The sequence below is a fragment of the Pelophylax lessonae genome, assembly GCF_965119305.1.
Source record: "Pelophylax lessonae genome assembly, chromosome: 1".
Classification (NCBI taxonomy): Eukaryota; Metazoa; Chordata; class Amphibia; order Anura; family Ranidae; genus Pelophylax; species Pelophylax lessonae.
The window spans coordinates 228626018-228645860 of record NC_138768.1 but is presented as its reverse complement, the minus strand read 5'-3'; the positions used below and the strand labels follow the sequence as shown (position 1 = coordinate 228645860).

Here is a 19843-nt window from a genome sequence, read left to right as displayed (position 1 = left end):
AAGAATCCTTGTCAAGTATGTATTCTTTTTTTTTTTTTAAAGGGTTCTAAAATAGGACATCTGGAAAATAGTATATTGTAAAATACAGGACAAATATACTTTGGACAGGAAAAAAAAAATACTTACAATGCACAACTAGTCTTTTTACATAGTATGTGTACTTCACAAAAGCTGACCTAAAAGGTTACATTATCCACACTGCTACCCCATATAGAGTAACCAAATCATCTTATTCACATATAGCACTTTAGTAAGATTATTCATAAAAAAAGAAAAACAAAAAACAAACAAACCTCCACTGACCCCCCCCCCCCAAAAAAAATACCAGTGTAAGATGAACAAAACAAAAAACCTTACCGGAGTTAGCTCCTCCCCCTTCCGGATCAAGAGTTGTACAACACTTCATAGTCTCAAAACGCTTTTCAATAGATAACTTTATTAAACATGCAGAGCACCCACCAACCACCTGATTCTATACTACTAGCACTTTATTGTCCACCTCCACTGTTTCTATGGGTTATCAGACACCATTTCAGAAGAATCCACCCACTTGTACCATAATTTTCTACATTTTTTTGGGCACCCTCTAGCCTCATATGTCATCTCATAGAGTGTGATATCAGAATTACGTATGTATTCTTAACTCAGACTACCTTCCACTCCTTCCAACCTCCTACAAATTGTTAAATTCCTTTTTTTTGGCTGCTGTGATCTGACTTTCTGTTAGAGGGTGGCTACATTCACTCTCCATGTCCCCATTGTACATAGGAACTATGGTCTATGGCATGGGTAATGAATTCAAATTCAAGGAGGTCCAGTCTCTAAAATTTTCTTCCAGCCAAGGTTTGAATCTTAAGTTTAATGCTATGACTCAAACGTCATTGTTTGTCTATCAAAAATATATCAGGTTCCCCCTTACATCCGATGCCTCCATCATAGTGTCCTCCTTACATTGTGTGGCCCAATCAGAGTACACCTTTACATCAGGTGTGCCCATCAGAGTGCCCCCCTTACATCAGGTGCCCCCATTAGAGTGTCCCTTACATCGGGTGCCCATTTACATTAGGTCTGCCCACAAGGGTGCCCCTTTACATCAGGTTCCCCCTTACATCAGTCCCTCCTTACATCAGGTGCCCCAATCAGAGTGCCCCCTTTAGATCAGATGTGCCCATCATGGTGCCCCTTTAGACTGGTAGAGCCTATCAAAATAAGCAGTGTACCTGTACCTGCAGGGTATTTCCCTGTAGTCAGTCAGGGTACGGGAGCTGGAGAAGGAGCGGGTTGAAGGGGGCGGGAGCTGGGCGGAGAAGCTTGCTGCAGGGGGGGCACACACGTGATGTCATTGGTTGCTAGTAGAGATCGACCGATTATCGGGTACACCAATATATTGGGGGCCAATATGCACTTTTCCCGATATATCGGAATCAGCCCCTGAGGTTACCAATATTGCAGATATTTAGGGAAAGTGCATGTACCAGGGTGATGCCTGCAGCTAGAGGCATCACCCCGGTATCGGTGTCCATAGCCGACGGTTGGCTGTATTGTATTGACAACCGATGTGGCTGAGAAGCCGCTCGGCTGTCATTACAAGGAGCAGGAGGGGACGTTTTCCCCCCCCTCCCGCCACCTTCCACGGCTCACCCGGGTCTGCCTTCCCACCGGGAGACCCGGCATCCTACCTCCACCGCCGCCGCTGAAGAGAAGACCCGGTGTAGCATGAAGATGTGTCCCTGTGAAAGCCGGTATCCCTGCCACAAGTGCGCATGCGCCAGTCTCCATGTAAAAAACCCGGAAGTGATGTCATCACTTCTGGGTACTTGGTGCCGAATTAAAAAAACTGACAGCATTCAAAACAGCCAAACTTGGCGTTTTGAATGCTTTTCAGTGCCGAGGAGGGGTTTGGGGTCTTTTAGACCCCCAGATCCCTCCACAAGGAGTACCTTTAGAAAAAAAAAAAAAATTTTTTACTTGTCCGAAAATATCGGCCAATATCCGATGACCAAAATATCAGTATCGGTATCGTCATTAAAAAAACGATATTGGTCGATCACTAGTTGCTAGGATGTCAGCGGTCCTAGCAACCAATGACTGCTCAGCATCAGGAATCCAGTGCTGCAGACTGGCAGCCAGAAGGTCCAGATAGGAGTGTCACATGGTCCAGGTCCAGACTGAGGTTTGCTATTTCTTCAGCACTGGTATATGGGATATGCAGTGGGCATAGAGTAACACACATGACTCCAACTAATGTACCCTGCTTGTTTCCAATAAACATAATTGAGGGGGGGGGGGGGAAAGGAGATGTTCAGGAGTACGGAGGACGTTACAAGGAGTCAAAGAAACACAGTAAGAAACAATTTCATGAAAATAAATTTCAGGACCATTAACCACTTTAGCCCCGGAAGGATTTGCCCCCTTCCTAACCAGGCCCTATTTTGCGATTCGGCACTGCGTTACTTTAACGGACAATTGCGCGGTCGTACGACGCTGTACCAAAATAAAATTGATGTCCTTTTTTTCCCACAAACAGAGCTTTCTTTTGGTGGTATTTGATCACCTGTGCAATTTTTATTTTTTGCGCTATAAACAAAAAAAATCTGAAAATTAAAAAAACAAAAAAAAAAAACAATATTTTTCACATTCTGCTATATGACATTCTCCAAAAAAAATTTAAAAATCAAAATTTTTTTAATGTTTTAGGCCAATTTGTTTTCTGCTACATATTTTTGGTAAAATTAATAACGCAATAAGCGTATTTTGATTGGTTTGCGCAAAAGTTATCGCATCTGCTAACTACGGGAAAGATTTATGTAATTTTATTTATTTTTATTTTTTTACTAGTAATGGCGGCGATCTGCGATTTTTTTCGGCGGACAGATCGGACCCCTGACTGACACTTTTGGGGGGACCAGTGACATTACTACAGTAATCAGTGCTTAAAATATGCACTGTTACTGTAATAATGACATTGGCAGGGAAGGGGTTAACATTATGGGTGATCAAGGGGTTAAATGTGAGCCTAGGGGAGTGATTCTAACTGGGGGGCATGGCTTCTGAAATGACCATAGAGACATGTGTTCCTATATAGAAGGATCACATGGGCTCTGAGATTATTCCAGGGAGAAGAACGGTCAGCTGTGTTTACAACAGCTGATTGTTCTTCTCTCTCAGCGGGGAACAATCGCGGGTGTCAGGCGGCAATCGCAGCCGCTTGCTCACTGCATTCGCTTCCCCGCTGACGAGCGGGGGCGGGAGTGCGCTGCCAGCGGCGCATGCTTGCCCCCTAGCCTCTCCGGGAGCGAGCACTGTTCATGTATGGCCATTTGCCTGGGAGCGGCTGCCTGCTGCAGTACATCTGCGGCGGGCGGTCATAAAGAGGTTAAAGAGGAGCTTTAGTCACTTGTGCAAAAATTAAAAGTCAGCAGCTATAAAAACTGTAGTTGCTTACTTTTAATAAACAGACACTCACCTGTCCAGGGATCCAATGTCGTCCTCACCCAGGTCAGTTCTTTACTGGTCTCCGGGTCCATGTCACCAGTATGTTACCTGTTGGCAGCCGGCTGTGGCTCATTGCGGCTTCACACTGTGCATGTGCAAGGCGCACTGCGCTTTGTGAATGGCCCTGCAGCTTTCTGGGACCTGTGGCGTGTTCCAGAAGGTTACGGGTGGGTGAATGATCCAACTGGTCAAAACCATCCAAAAAAATGTGTCCACCTGTGGAGAGAAAGGAGGAGGAGAAGAAAGTGCGGAACTTTCCATTTTTGGTGACGTCCTGCTTTAAGTAGTGGATGTGCATAGAATATTTTTTGAGAACAAGGATATTGTTTAGAAACACTAAGTGAGGGTGAATAAATTCTGATTCTCATTCCTGGAAATAGCCTAGTTTTCTATTTTTTGCTAAAAAAACCAAAAAAGACAGAGAATTTTGAAAAAAAAAAAAAAAATTTTTCTTAGGCCCTGTTCACACCGGAGCATTTTTCACCTCATAAAACACTCATCTCTAAAGTCTCAAAACGCCCCCAACAAGCAAAATCCTATTCATTTCAATGGCCCCTGTACAGATATGAGCATTTTATCGCCTGAAGCAAAATGCCTGGAGCTCAAAAAAGTACATGAGCTTCTTTTTTTGGTAGATTACAAGCGTTATGGTTAGATGTCAATGACTACTTCCAAACACCTGCAAAAAACACCTGAAAAAAGCCCAAAAAAATGCCTGGAAAAAAGCCCAAAAAAAAGCCTGAAAACAATACGTTTAGGTGTGAATGGAGCCGGGGTGTCTGTCAGAAAATTTTGTAAATATGTAATTTTTCTCCTTCACTGATGTGCGCTGATGAGGCCTCACTGATGGGCACTGACAGGCTGGGCTGATGGGCACTGTTGAGGCGGCACTAATAGGCAGTGATGGGGTGGCACTGATGAGGAAGCACTAATATGCAGCTCTAATGGGCACTGATAGGTGGCACTGATAGATGACACAAATGGGCACTGAAAGGCAGCACTGATGGGCACAGTTGGGCCTCACTGATGGGCACTGACTGGTGTCACTGATGGGTACTGGTTGGTGTCACTGCTGATGGGTACAGGTTTGCATCACAGAGGGGCACAGAGTGGCATCACCAATGGGCACTGTAATCAGGGCACTGATTACCTTTACATGTCTTCCCTGTGAGGAGATGCCACTGATCAGCTCTCCTCTCCTCACACTCTGTCAGTGTGAGGCAAGGAAAGCCAATACAGCATTTCCTTGTTTACATGTGATCGGCTGTGACTGGACATAGCCGATCACATGGGTAAAGAGCCGCCGCATTTTACCGAGATCCGTGTCCCAGGGACAGAGTACACCCACAATCGCCGCACTGCAGGTGCGCTATCGCGGCGAGACTGTGCGACATCATAGGACGTCCGCCCAGAACGAGAGCCGCCCTGCTCTGCCATCATTTTGCTATTCGGTGGGAGGCGGTTAATAGAAACATGAAGTTGCAGAAAACGAGGTCACAATAACAAAGTGAGTCTTAATTAGAAGGACATAAAAGAGGCTTTTTTAAAAAAAAAATTCACCACACTTCATAACCCAATTAGATCTATGGTTTGACTACTTTCAGCTATTAGGATGTACCTGTACATAGAAATTTTTACAGTCGGCGATGGCTTGCATGTAAAAGTGATCTGTCGCCCCATCCCGCTGTTGCCTGCTGTCCACCAGGGAGTCCAGGACGGCTACAAAATGTCAAGCTGGCTGCCGACAGAGAAGAAGAAAGAACACCTGTTCCTCCCCCTCCTCTGTGACGAATGAAGCCAGAATCTACAAGGCTTTTGACTCTTCCCATTTCAGGTTTTGTTTACTGGCCGTTACCAGCCAATGAAGCAGCTGATTAGACCAATCTCAGTTTGATCAGATGCTTAGGAGGGAAGAGAAGGGTCTAATAGACTCCAGATCTCTCTATAAAGAGGACCTGTTGCTCATTACCGTGTGACAGCTTTAACATTGAACCAAAAAAAATGTAAAGAGAAAGTGTATTAAAAAAAATGTAAGTAAAATGTAAAAAAATTTTATAAAAAAAAAAAAACTAAAGCACCCCAATTCCCCAGTGCTCGCGTGCAAATGCAAATCTGTATGTAGATCCCACATTCATATGTAAATTGTGATTGCACCACACATGTGAGGTATCACCACGAACATCAGAGTGAGAGTAATAATTCTAAATTAAAAGCTGACGTTTACCTCTCAACTGGTAAACTGTAAAGGCTTTTAAAGCATCACCTATGGAGATTTTTAGGTACTCTGGTTTGTTACCATATCACAGGCATTGTAAATTTTAAATCTGTTTGGTATCGATTTACTCAGCGCAACATCATTTTCTATATTTTACCAAAAATTGGGTATTATATTGTGTTTGTGTGCACTAAAATGCATTAAAGCATATTCCTTAAAATCTGCGTTTGATAAATGTCTGTGTAAATATCGTGAGACATAATACATTGCAATAACCATCATTTTATTCTCCAGAGGTTCTAAGTAATTTTCCAGCAAAAAACAATTGCAGGTTTTAAGATGTATGTGAGCAATGTCAAATTTGGCAAGTGGTTAAAGAGTAATGCCACTTTATTTTACAAAAAAATAAAAAATCTCCTCTGGTAGTTTAATGTACATGACAGGACTTTTAACAATATATTTCGCAGATGTCTACCTGTTTTTGCTCGACAAAATAAGCTGTTTGTTTCATCATGCAAACGGATTAAGTGTCTAGTTTATTATAATCAACTGGGGCAATCTCAGTGTTCTAATGAGGAAAGGTGTATCCCTTTAGAAGTATTAAAGAGGCTTTAAAGGTTCCTTTTTTTTTTTTTTTTTTAAATAACAAACATAGCATACTTACCTGCTCTGAGCAATGGGTTTGCACAGAGCAGTCCTAATCCTCCTCTTCTTAGGTCCCCCGCTGACGCTCCTGGCTCCTCCACCTTGATCAGTGCCCCAATAACAAGCTGATTGCTATTGGGGCACTGGTGTGTGCTCGCTCCTGAGCCCTTCTGTATGGGACTATAAGACACATAGGATCATGGCTTGGCCCTGCCCCTGCTCTCTCCTCATTGGCTAATTTACTGTGGTTGACAGTAGTAGGAGCCAATGGCTTCCGCTGTTGTCTCAGCCAATGAGGAGAGGTATTCCCAGGATAGCCGAAGCTTTCGTGCACACTGAATCAAGAGGAAGCTCAGGTGAGTATGGGGGGGGGGGGCCTGGGGGTAGCAGCACACAGAATAGAATGCGTGAAGGTAAAAACCATCAGCCTTTACAACCAAACTTATGGGAAAATCAGTAAGTCAATCACATAGGCAGGAAACTACATTGCCATTTTGCATTCCTTTTTTTTAGAAAATTACGGTGGCTGCAGATTGAAAAAGAAAGGCAATTTTAAATAACATTCATTAACATGGCTTGTGTAGCAATTGTATATGCTATATTATTATTATTATTATTAAGGATTTCTATAGCGCCAGCAGTTTACGCAGTGCTTTACAATATTAGAGGGAGACAGTACATATACAATACAATAAAATACAAGAGGATTAAGATTAATTATTTTCTGTTTGCTAGTTTTTTTCTAGGAAAGTGGAGTTACTTTAAGGCTGCAAATATATTGTATTAAATTAAATGAAAACTCTGTTCTAAAATAACTCATGCAGTTATGAGTTAATGGTAACTAGGGCAACTGGCATATCAAGATTTAACTGAAGGCTCCTTTCTGTGAACAACCCTGTCCATATGTGATATCTTGCTATAGTAGCCCTTTACTTTCAAAGTGCCATACAGATAACAATTGCTTTTAAATAACAGGTATGTAATTATATACAGTATCTGGGATATAAAGTGCAGGATGGACATTACATTTTTTGTTAAATATCATCTGTAGAACAGAAGTCTTAGAAAAAACTCACCACTCCAAGCAATGCAAAGCCAGATCCAATATTAATCATAGTTGGAATTATATCAAATTTTCCAGCCTGACAAAACAAATTCATCATTGTTATGAGAGCTACAGAAAAATGTTAGACTTGTTTGTAGATTTTCAATATAAAGCACAAAAAATCCTGCAGCTTAAAAGACATAAAAAATGCATTCTAAGGAAAATGTGAATGGGTTGAGCACGTGTGCAACTACAGTGCATTGCGAAAGTATTCGGCCCCCTTGAACTTTTCAACCTTTTGCCACATTCCAGGCTTCAAACATAAAGATATTAAACTGTAATTTTTTTTTTGAAGAATCAACAACAAGTGGGACACAATCATGAAGTGGAACGAAATTTATTGGATATTTCAAACTTTGTTAACAAATAAAAAACTGAAAAATTGGGCGTGCTAAATTATTCAGTCCCTTTACTTTCAGTGCAGCAAACTCTCTCCAGAAGTTCAGTGAGGATCTCTGAATGATCCAATGTTGACCTAAATGACTAATGATGATAAATAGAATCCGCCTGTGTGTAATCAAGTCTCTGTATAAATGCACCTGCACTGTGATAGTCTCAGAGGTCCGTTTAAAGCGCAGAGAGCATCATGAAGAACAAGGAACACACCAGGCAGGTCCGAGATACTGTTGTGGAGAAGTTTAAAGCTGGATTTGGATACAAAAAGATTTCCCAAGCTTTAAACATCCCAAGGAGCACTGTGCAAGCGATAATATTGAAATGGAAGGAGTATCAGACCACTGCAAATCTGCGAAGACCTGGCCGTCCCTCTAAACTTTCAGCTCATACAAGGAGAAGACTGATCAGAGATGCAGCCAAGAGGCCCATGATCACTCTGGATGAACTGCAGAGATCTACAGCTGAGGTGGGAGAATCTGTCCATAGGACAACAATCAGTCGTATACTGCACAAATCTGGCCTTTATGGAAGAGTGGCAAGAAGAAAGCCATTTCTTAAAGATATCCATAAAAAGTGTCATTTAATGTTTGCCACAAGCCACCTGGGGGAGACACCAAACATGTGGAAGAAGGTGCTCTGGTCAGATGAATCCCAAAATCGAACTTTTTGGCAACAATGCAAAACGTTATGTTTGGCGTAAAAGCATCACAGCTCATCACCCTGAACACACCATTCTCACTGTCAAGCATGGTGGTGGTAGCATCATGGTTTGGGCCTGCTTTTCTTCAGCAGGGACCGGGAAGTTGGTAAAAATTGATGGGAAGACGGATGGAGCCAAATACAGGACCATTCTGGAAGAAAACCTGATGGAGTCTACAAAAGACCTGAGACTGGGACGGAGATTTGTCTTCCAACAAGACAATGATCCAAAACATTATGCAAAATCTACAATGGAATGGTTCACAAATAAACATATCCAGGTGTTAGAATGGCCAAGTCAAAGTCCAGACCTGAATCCAATCGAGAATCTGTGGAAAGAACTGAAAACTGCTGTTCACAAACGCTCTCCATCCAACCTCACTGAGCTCGAGCTGTTTTGCAAGGAGGAATGGGCAAAAATTTCAGTCTCTCGATGTGCAAAACTGATAGAGACATACCCCAAGCGACTTACAGCTGTAATCGCAGCAAAAGGTGGCGCTACAAAGTATTAACTTAAGGGGGCTGAAAAATTTTGCACGCCCAATTTTTCAGATTTTTATTTGTTAAAAAGGTTTGAAATATCCAATAAATTTCGGTCCACTTCATGATAGTGTCCTACTTGTTGTTTATTCTTCACAAAAAATTACAGTTTTATATCTTTATGTTTGAAGCCTGAAATGTGGCAAAAGTTCGCAAAATTCAAGGGGGCCGCATACTTTCGCAAGGCACTGTATATATATATATACACACTGTGTATAATAGTAGTCACTGGTAGTCATGAAAGAGCCCCAAATAAAGGCACAGCATGCTGAAACTAGCCTTTTGACGGGATAACTTTTGTGCATTATTCAGTTTAACCTTTAAATTGTGTTAGGTACACTTTATTATAACTTTATCTGACAATGTGGTGCAAAACAAGATTATTAAACTGGGGTAACATTGTGTCATTATATACACCCAAATGCTGGACTTACTGTTCCAATTACCAGGATATCAAATCGGATGCCATAGACTTTCATTAGAGTTCTTGACTCCGTGTTTTTAGAATCTTTGTAATATTTTGCATATCTGGAATACACAGATAAAATACAATAAATTTTAACCCTATATGGCAGAATTCTCTCTTATGTATTACTTCAAGTGTTACTAAAGTCACCTTTCTTTTTTTTTTTTTACATTAAAATAACAAACATGTTATACTTACCTGCTCTATGCAGTGGAATTGCACAGAGCGGCTCAAATCTTCATCTTCTCAGGTCCCCTGGCGATATTGGCTCCTCCTCTTCTTAATGTGTCTTGCTATGGGGGCAAACCGTGTGCGCTCGCTCCCGAGCTGTATGTCTATGGAGCTGTGCTTCATAGACACACAGCGGGCTTAGCACCCCCCCCCCCTCTCCCACAATTCCTCCTCATTTCATATGATTGACAGTAGCAGGAGCTAATGGCTCCTGCTGCTGATTGAGTTCTCTGTGAAGAGAAAGAGAGGGGAGAACAGATGCAGCTGTGCACAGCACTGGATCTATTCTCCCCTCTTTTCTCCTTCACACAGGGAAGGGGGAGGACAGAGGAATAGAAAACATTTTTACCATAATGCAAGGAATGCATTAAGGTTAAAACCTTTTTTAGCTTTTAATATCACTTTAAAGGCTGCTAGCCACATTAACGACAAAGTAATCATTTAATAATCAGTGAAATCTCAGATAGAACATTAAAAAAAAAAAGAAAACACCTGCTACTCCTATGTTTGAACACATTCTATACTAGATACAAAATGTCACTTTTATAGTCCAATACATTTTTATTTAATTTTATTGTATTTTAATAGGTATAGAAAATTCATACAAATACAAAGGAGACTTCACAATAATATATGAGAATTTGGAAATATTCCCGAAACATATAATCGAAATACGTAGTAATATTACATCTGGGTATGAACTATAAATAATAGGGAACCCAAATACCCAATGATGGCCATACAAATCCTAAAGAATAGAGTAAAAATCAAATAGACCTATAACTTAAAATCAGGAACCAAAGCAAAAAAAAAAAGAGAAAGAGATATGAATATTATATAATAACAGGTAAAAAAAAAGAAAAAGAAAAATTAGGTAGTGCTCTCCACCCCAGCCTGAACTTTAGGATGAGAGAATGGCTCGAAAGTCTTGTAAATTGCAAAATGTAAACCAGGCAGCCCAGGTCATGGTATATCTCTCCAACCCATCGTGATCCACCGCCAATAAATACTCCAAATCAATAAGTGAATCCGTTTCCAGTACCCATTCGGTCAACATAGGCACAAATGGGGATTTCCAAAGTCTAGACACGATAACTCTAGCAGCTGTCAAAAAGTGGCGATGATTATCACATTTTGCAGCTTTGATTGAGCTTGGCAGTATGGACAATAAAGTTATTTGATGAATATTGGGGACAAAGCTCCCTGTCACTTTACAATAAAGTTGTAGAACAGAGGCCCAGAAATTCGTAACAAATCTTCGAATAATGTAGGATGAGATATACGTTTTTTTTCTTATCAACGGCTGAAAAAGGAAAGCATTTAATTGTTGCTACAGAAAGCAGTGTTCCATTTCATGTATATTTGAAATGTAAACATAGGTTTAGAAAAAGGGTTGTCAACTAAGAGTGTTGAGGCCAAACGACGATGGAGAAGTTTGCAGATGAATTCTTATGGTGAAAGATGGATTATCAAATAGGGGCTTCAGAGGGCCAATATAGACAGAACTTTTAAAATGCTCTATTCCATAGGCCTTATGTCTGTTTAGTAAGGGCCGGAAGAATACCAATGTCCTTCCTCTTAATAGGTAAGATCCAGAGGAGAGCCTGTAGATCTAGCAGGGACAGAAATTGTTTAAGTTGAACCTATAGTTTCCCCTGGGAATGATGGAACCAATCTAGAATCCTTTTAGGTAGAGACACTTGATAATACAGGCTACATCTAGGGCGGTTGCACCTCCTCTATTCTTTGGCAAAGAGAGCACTTTACGATTCAACTGAGGATGTTTCGACCCCCAGATAAAGGCTGCAGTCTGCAGTTTACAGAGAAAAGTGGCTGGGATATGCACTGGAACCGTTTGGAAAATATATAAAAATCTCGGGACTACATCCATTTTCAGTGTATTAATTCTCCCAAACCATGACATGGCCTTCTTGGTATAGTTTTGGAGATCAGAGATAGTTTTACATAGAAGGGGGTTCATAATTTAGGGAATAAAGCTTAGACAGGTCTTGTGTGATGTATATCCCAAAATATGTTAAGGAGATAGGGTAGAAGGGACAATTTGTCTCAAGTGCCTGCATTACTTTAACTGGAAGTGAGATATTAAGAATTAAAAATATGTAAAAATGTACTTTATGTTACTAACAAATCCAAACTTTTTAAATTCCTGTATAATAGATGGCATCACTGTATAGAGTTGAGTCATACAAAAGTAGGTCATCTGCAAACAGGGACGATTTGACCTGTAATGAACCTATGGATACCACAGAGATATTAAGATTTCACCTAAGGCAACCGCCAACTGTTTCATTATTAGTATGTAAAGCAACGGGGAGAGGGGGGAGAAAGAAATACATTAACCTTCACCCTTGTGGAAGGGCAGGAATATAAGGCCAAGATGTTAGAAGTCATCCTGGGGCCCAGTCCTATTTGGGCAAGAGTATGCTGCAGGAACACCCAAATCACCCTAACAAAAGCCTTCTCTGCATCTACTGACAGGAGGTGCATGGGAATGGAAAAACACAGAGCATGTTGCATTAGCAAAATGCGATTTATTGGTATTATATTGTGCCTCCTGCTCGGTGACAAAGCCCACCAGATCGAGATTGATAAGACCCCAGAGCAAAGGTTGAAGTCTATTGGCGTCTATGTTAAAATACATTTTCAGATCAACCTCAATTCAAGAAATAGGCTGAAAATTTGAACATAAAGAATAATCCTTATCAGGTTTCTGTATTAAGGAAATATGAGCTTCAAGGACCTGTGGAAAGAAAGGCTCCCCTTGTGATACTGCATTGAACACTTTGAGCAGGAACGTCACAAAATTGTTTATACATTTTTGGGGTAAATCCATCTGGGCCTGGGCTTTTCCCCAGTGGGGTACTGTCTATGGGAATAAAAAGCTCTTCCTCTGTAAACGGGACTTCTAACTCTTTCCTTCTTTCGTCAAGACCGGCAAAGGGATTTCCGCAATTTATGCTGGATTCGCTTCCTCACTAGCATTTAATGCTGAAGACGAGAAAGAGGTCGATAAATTATCCACTTGCCGACCACAACCACACACTGCGACAGTGCAGAATTACATATATAAATGTGATTTTGCATTTTATGGGTAGGGGGAGCGTGCGCACCCGCCCAGCTGTGCTGTGATTTGTCACAGCACATGCCGATCACCAGTGATTGGCTCTGAGTCTCAAAGAACACAACTCTAAGAGTGTAAACAGCACAAAACTGTGTTAAGGAACAGGGGATCTAGTTTTTTTTTTTCATTCCCTGCTAAGCAAGAAATGAAAACAACTATATCCCAAGTAGAAGCAGCACACAGTAAGCACATAAACACTTGTAAGGCACATATTTAACCCCATGATCACCCTAGATGTTAACCCCTTTCTGCCCAGTGTCAATAGTGCAGTTACAGTGAATATTATTAGCACTGATCACTGTAATAATGCCAGAGGCAGTTAGTTCCCACAAAGTGGCAGTTAGTGTCCGATTGTGCGCTGTCTTGCTATAAGTCGCTGATCACCGCCATTACTAGTAAAAAAAACAATTCCAGTATGTATCCCATGGTTTATAGACAGACACCAATCAATATACACTTATTAGGATTTTTTTTACCAAAGGCATATAGCAGACTACATTTTGGTCAAAATTTATGAAGAGATTTGATTTGTTTTATTTTTTATTTTTTGCAATGTGTTTTATAACAGAAAGTAAAAAATATTTTTTTTTTAGAATTGACGATCTTATTCCGTTTATATATATATAAAAAAAAAAAAAAAACGAAAAAAACTCAGAGGTGATCAAATACCACCAAAAGAAGGCTCTGTTTGTGTGAAAAAATTATATCAATTTTTGTTTGGGTACAGTGTTGCATGACTGTGCAGTTGTCAGTTAAAATAGCGCAGTGGCGCATAGCAAAAAATGGCCTGGTCATGAAGGGGGTAAAACCTTCCGAAGCTGAAGTGGTTATATAAATTGTAATAGTAATTACTAAATGCCTGAAGGATAGAAGAGGGGCCATGGACAAAAGTATCGTTGAAAGTTCATATTTAGGAAACATATGTCGGATTGATTCTAGGATGTAGCAACCACACAAGGGATCTGCCACACTTATTACCAACTTCATAACGTCTTACAGCCTGTTTATCAGTAAAGGTGGTCATGAAGGAACCATACAGTTTTAACAGTCTTGATCCTTCACTAAAATTTCTAGAGACTATTACTGCTCACGGGTCACAATTTTGAGATAATGTTTCTCCCTTTTATTGTTCTGAAAGGACGTATTGAAGTCTATTATATTTTTGTTTCTTTTTTACCCCTCTTGTCTTCCTTTCTGGGCCTTGGATAGCTTTTTTGGGCAGCCAAATGATTCAGCATGTTGTCAGGCTTATTTTGGGAGGTTAAATTTGAAAAAAAGAAATGAAATGTTATATTTTGTTCTATATAGAAATATGAAGCAATGACATCCATTTTTGTTAGGTTACTGAAAAGTTAAATCTCTTTAACAAAAAGTGCCCATTCAACAGGTTTACCCCAAACATGCTGTGTTGACCTAAGGTAATAAATAAATAGCCTGTTGATTGTCTTTAGATAAAGTCTAAGACGCTATACCAATATAATCTTATCTGTGTGGTACTCATAAACCTAAGTCGGTATATTCTGTGTTTAAACCCATGTAAAAATAAGATTTAAAGATATATTATTATAATCTTATATGTAACAGAATATTAACAATTAAATATATATATAACTAACATACATAGATATGTAGAAAACCGTTATATATTATAATTGTTTCATTCTTGATAACTGATATTGATGACTCATCTCTGTATGTCAAGAGAGGCTTCAGTAAACATTTGTAAATTGCAAGTTGTAGAAAGCATCATAAAATTTTGTTTAACCTTGCTAGACTCTAGAAAGTCTGAGATGGTAAGCTCTTTGTCAATATAAGGTTCATAGTTTATTTGTAGGTAAATAATGCTGTCATACTGAACCTAAGAGCAACACAATACTGCCATCTCTGGTGACTGACTGCTACTAGTTGAAGTCTTAGGTTAAAAAGTAATTTTCAATATATATAAATATATATAGATATATATTAAATAAGATATATTAATTATATTATGATGTTACCAGATTCCATCCTTACCTAGATACATATGGGGTTATTAAATGGACATGTAATAGATGAGAGTATGGATAGATTTTATGTTGTTTTATGATATTCTTAAATGGAGAAATCCCATAGTTTTAATATTCAATATACTGGTCAACCAAGAGGTGTCACCCAATGACCTCACCAGTTAATGAATAAGATGTCCCAACCAATGGGGATGATGTTACTCCCTCTGGGTTTAACTTATGGTAATTTTAATAGTCCTTTGTTCTATACCATATAAAAAGGAAAACTCAGATGAGAGAGGGACACAGGACATATTACATTCGACAACATACAATACACATACAACACACACGCTACTACAGCCATGCATAGACTCATCTATACAGACTCCATTTTGCTCCATCATGTATCTGAAACTTTGAGGGACGCCAAATGAGACTCCTCCCTACCTGGCCACCATCTTGGAAAGGCAGCCATCTTAAGGACTCTGGTAACAACCATTCTTAGCTAGCAGCCATTTTAAATATGGTAAATATTCCTTGCTAATTATTTGATTATTATTCTATATTGTTTATGTACTTCCTTAAATGTTTTACATTGCATATTCAAGGGTAACAAGATTACAACCCCAGCCGTATTAACCATATGTAGATTTTTCTCTAAGAGATGATTTTTGCTTTTTATACATTTTTATTAATATCAGATTTAGCCCATAATGGCATCTTAGTCTCACGTTTTGCATAGCCTATTCTCGCTTCATCTGCAGTGGAGTGACTATCAGGCTGTGCATTGCGCAGACAATTGTGGTCTGATTATATAGAATATTCATTTATGGTTTATACTATACCTGGAGAAAACTTAATCTTGCTTTATTTTCACTTTCATTATTGAGCTACACATCACATTGCATTTATTGTTTGAAGTTCATATTTTATGTAAAGTTATCTTTTTGTGTCATCTCAAGTCTGATCATTTATTGTGATTACATGTCTGGTGAATAAATATTCTTATATATTCCATACTGTAGACTGTTTTAACTAAGATTGGTATATGCTTTTAAAAAGGAATTAATCAATAAAAAGAATTCGCTACATATTGATTTGTGGAAATAAGTTGAGATTCTCCTACCACACAGATCTTTGCTTATTGACATAAATAGACACTGTTATATTCAGAGCAGTATAAACATTCTGACAATGTCCAAGGTCACACTGTTTTGTAACGTTTTTTTTTCTGTTGGATAACTAGATATAGGCTTCTCGCCTCGGCATTTGTTTACTGCCTTAGTTCATTTTTTATACATAATGCATTATAGCGACAGGAGATAATACCATTAGCATGGATAACAACTCATTAAAAACTGATGGGGAGGGTTGGTCTTGCCCCCATCCGGAAACAGATAGTTCCCAATGGGGGTGTTCAGATGTTCCAGGGGCATCGTTGACGTCTCCAGCACTACAGAATCCTCTATGCTTTGTATGTTTCTCGTTCTGCTATGTCTCTTTTGTACTGTTACTGTTGACAATGTTGAGCCAGATGCCAATGTAATATGCACTATGCTGGCATAAAATGGAAAATGTTCTATTTGAATGTTTGTATTTTACTTGTAATTCTTCAATAAAAACATGGTAAAAGAAAACCCAAAATTCAGAATCTCAGAAAATTAGGATATTACATAAGACCAATTAAAAAAAAAAAAGGACAGAAATGTTGACTTACTGAAAAGTATGTCCATACAGTATAGTATCCACTCAATACTTGGTCGGACTCCTTTTGCATAAATTACTGCATCAGGGCTGCATTGCTTAGAGGCGATCAGCCTGTGGCACTGCTCAGGTTGCTTTGATAGTGGCCTTTAGCTCATCTACATTGTTGGGTCTGGTGTCTCCCATCTTCCACTTGACAATACCCCACAGATTCTCTATGGGGTTTGGGTCAGGCAAGTTTGCTGGCCAATCAAGCTCAGTGACACCATGATCATTAAACCAGGGATTGGTACTTTTGGCAGTGTGGGCAGGTGCCAAGTCCTGCTGGAAAATTAAATCAGCATCTCCATAAAGCTGGCCAGCAGCAGGAAGCATGAAGTGCTCTAGAATTTCCTGGTAGAGGGCTGCGCTGACTTTGGACTTGATAAAACCCAGTGGACCAACACCAGCATATGACATGGCTCCCCAAATCATCATCAACTGTGGAAACTTCACACTGGACCTCATGCAACTTGGATTCTGTGCCTCGCCACTCTTCCTCCAGACTCTGGGACCTTGATTTCCAAGTGAACTGCAAAATGTACCACAGTCGTGATGATATGGGGAGCCATGTCATCTTCTGGTGTTGGTCCACTGAGTGCATACTATACTGTACATGGACATACTTTTCAGTAAGCCAACATTTCTGTATTAAAAATCCTTTTTTTTATTGGTCTTATGTAATATTTTAATTTTCTGAGATACTAAATATTGGGTTTTCAATAGCTATAAGCCATAATCATCAAAATGAAAAGAAAGAAATGCTTGACATATATCACCCTGTGTGTAGTGAATCTATATAATAATGAGTTTCACTTTTTGATTTGAATTCCTGGGGAAAAAAAAAAACTTTTTTATATTCAAATTGTTTGAGATGCTCCTGTACATTTTGGCTTAAATTTATGAAGAAATTTTATTTTATTTGGTCTTTTTTCGGTTGTATAATAAAAAATAAAAAACCCATTGGTGTTCAAATACCACCAAAAGAAAGCTCTATTTTTGTGAAAAAAAATTATATAAGTTTTACTTTGTGTACAGTGTAGCATGACCAAGCAAATGACAGTTAAAATAGCACAGGGCTGCATAGTAAAAAATGCCCTAGTCATCTAGGGGGTAAAACCTTCCTGAGGTAAATGCTGTTAAAAATAGAGATTAGATCGAGATAGACAGAGACATCTGTCCATGTGAAGAAGGCCTAATAGTAAAATGACAGCTGCTAAATGGACAATTAATTTAGAAGGTGTGGGTCTATTCTACACTTTACAATAGAGCCCTCCATTCACAGGAACAAATCTTTCGTTATGAAAACTCCTGTCAGTTGACATTTATTCTACAGCTACCTATTGCTTGTTACCGCATTGCAATATTGTGCCTAGGTCCTAAGTGGAAAGTTCTGCTTTTACTATATGATAGCAGTCAAGCCAGTCACTGCCCTCTATTTGGCTCCCGTCACTGCTCACTGTGTGGCTCCACCTCCTGCCCCTGCCTGTTGTGTGGCTCCGCCTCCTGTCACTGTCCACTGTGCGGCTCCGCCTCCTGTCACTGCCCGCTCTGTGGCTCCTGTCACAGAGGATCTGGTGTAACTTGACTCACTGTCAAACATTAATTCTGTTTCTGGAGCTGCAGGCGGCTGTAGGGGCAGGTCACTGATGTCATCCGGAGCCCAGGGGAAAGGAAATTTCCAATGCCAGTCTCTCTGATGTGGGGGGGGGGGATTATACAGATGTGACTTTACAACCCCCACCCCCCCGGGTTAGTCTATGACCATTAAAATCCCCCCAGGTCAGTGAGACTAACCTGAGGAAGTTGGTGATTGTAGGATTGTACTGGGCACAGAATAACCTGGGGGGGCTGTACTGGGAGACAGAGTAACCTGGAGGGGGTTTACTGGTGGACAGACTAACCTAGGAAGGTTTGTACTGGAGGACAAGCCCACATGTCCCAGTGGGAGGACTCATCCATCCACCTAATTTGTGTGGATAAAATAATCTATTAAAATTTTCTTGTTCAGCCCGCTGGCCAAACAAGAAAAAAAATGGATTTTTATAAAAACTTACCATAAAATCATTTTCTCTGAAGTCCATTGACAGACGCAGCTCTCATACTTCTTATCCATTGGGTTATGCTGCCCCCTGCAGGAGTAGTTCTAGGCAGGAGAAAAAGTAATTCTTCATGCCCACAGGGCTGTCCTCATAGGTATAACCCCACACCCTCTGCTCCAGCAAACCAGTTTAATTGTAAGCAGCGAAGAAGATACAAAAACCATCCCCATATCAGAGGGGTGAGTGCTGCGTCTTTCAATGGACTTCAGAGAAAAGGATTTTACGGTAAGTTCTTACAAAAATCCAGTTTTCTCTATTGTCCATTGACAGACGCAGCTCTCATACTTCCTATCCATTAAGACGTCCCAAAGCAGTTTAGGCATGAGGGGTGGGAAGAACGCAACCAGATAGTAACGTAAACTCCAAAGGCTAAACTTAGCCAACTGGGTAACATGAAGCTCAACCAAGAACAACAGGAGCTCCGGCAGGAGAAAAAACCCCAAAAGAGAAATAAATGATTCTCTTACGAAACAGCAGCCTGCAAAACCTTGAGGCCAAAGGAAGCTTCCGAAGATGCCGACAAATCAACCTTGTCGAATTTTGTAAAGGTGTGCCCAGGTGACCAAGTCGCTGCATTAGATAAACCCTTATCGCCCGAACCACATCCAGAGAGTGCAAAACAATTTGTTTGGGATGCTTAGGCTTAGGACATAAGGAAGGCAACACAATGTCTTCATTGAGATGAAAATCCGACACCACCTTAGGGAGGAAAGACGGTTTAGGTCGGAGTACCACTTTATCTCTGTGGACAACCAAATAAGGCGAACGGCAGGACAGCGCCGCCCAGTGCTTTAAGTGGCCCAAAAGAGGTGCCGGTACTCTATTATAGCCTATACATTTTTTTATTTTTTTTTGATGACTCCTACCTATGACCAAATACATATGGCTACCTTAGACTCTTAGATTTACCTAGAAGCACACAATGTGCTGTGCAGCTGTGGCAGGCAGGGCACTGTGTTGTCCCCGCTTCCGGCTGAGCTTGAACTTGAGGCCGAGGCGGCACTTTCTCTCTTCAGGAGAAACCGATGCGATTTTTAGATTATGCGCTATAAACCAAAAAAAGAGCGTAGATTTAT

At 40.1% G+C, this 19843-nt stretch overlaps 1 protein-coding gene across 1 annotated transcript in view; it reads right to left on the bottom strand.

Annotated features, from left to right (window-relative positions):
• The window catches only part of LOC309544732 (P2X purinoceptor 4-like), a gene marked incomplete at its 3' end in the record, with an annotated part of 116615 nt that overhangs the window by 5503 nt on the left and 91269 nt on the right, over window positions 1-19843 (bottom strand). Inside the window, exons 9-10 of the mRNA XM_082243707.1 lie at window positions 9530-9623; window positions 7432-7497 (exon numbers count right to left, since the gene is read on the bottom strand). Of these exons, the coding sequence (XP_082099833.1) occupies window positions 7432-7497; window positions 9530-9623 (160 nt within the window). The remainder of the gene's footprint in view (window positions 1-7431; window positions 7498-9529; window positions 9624-19843) is intronic.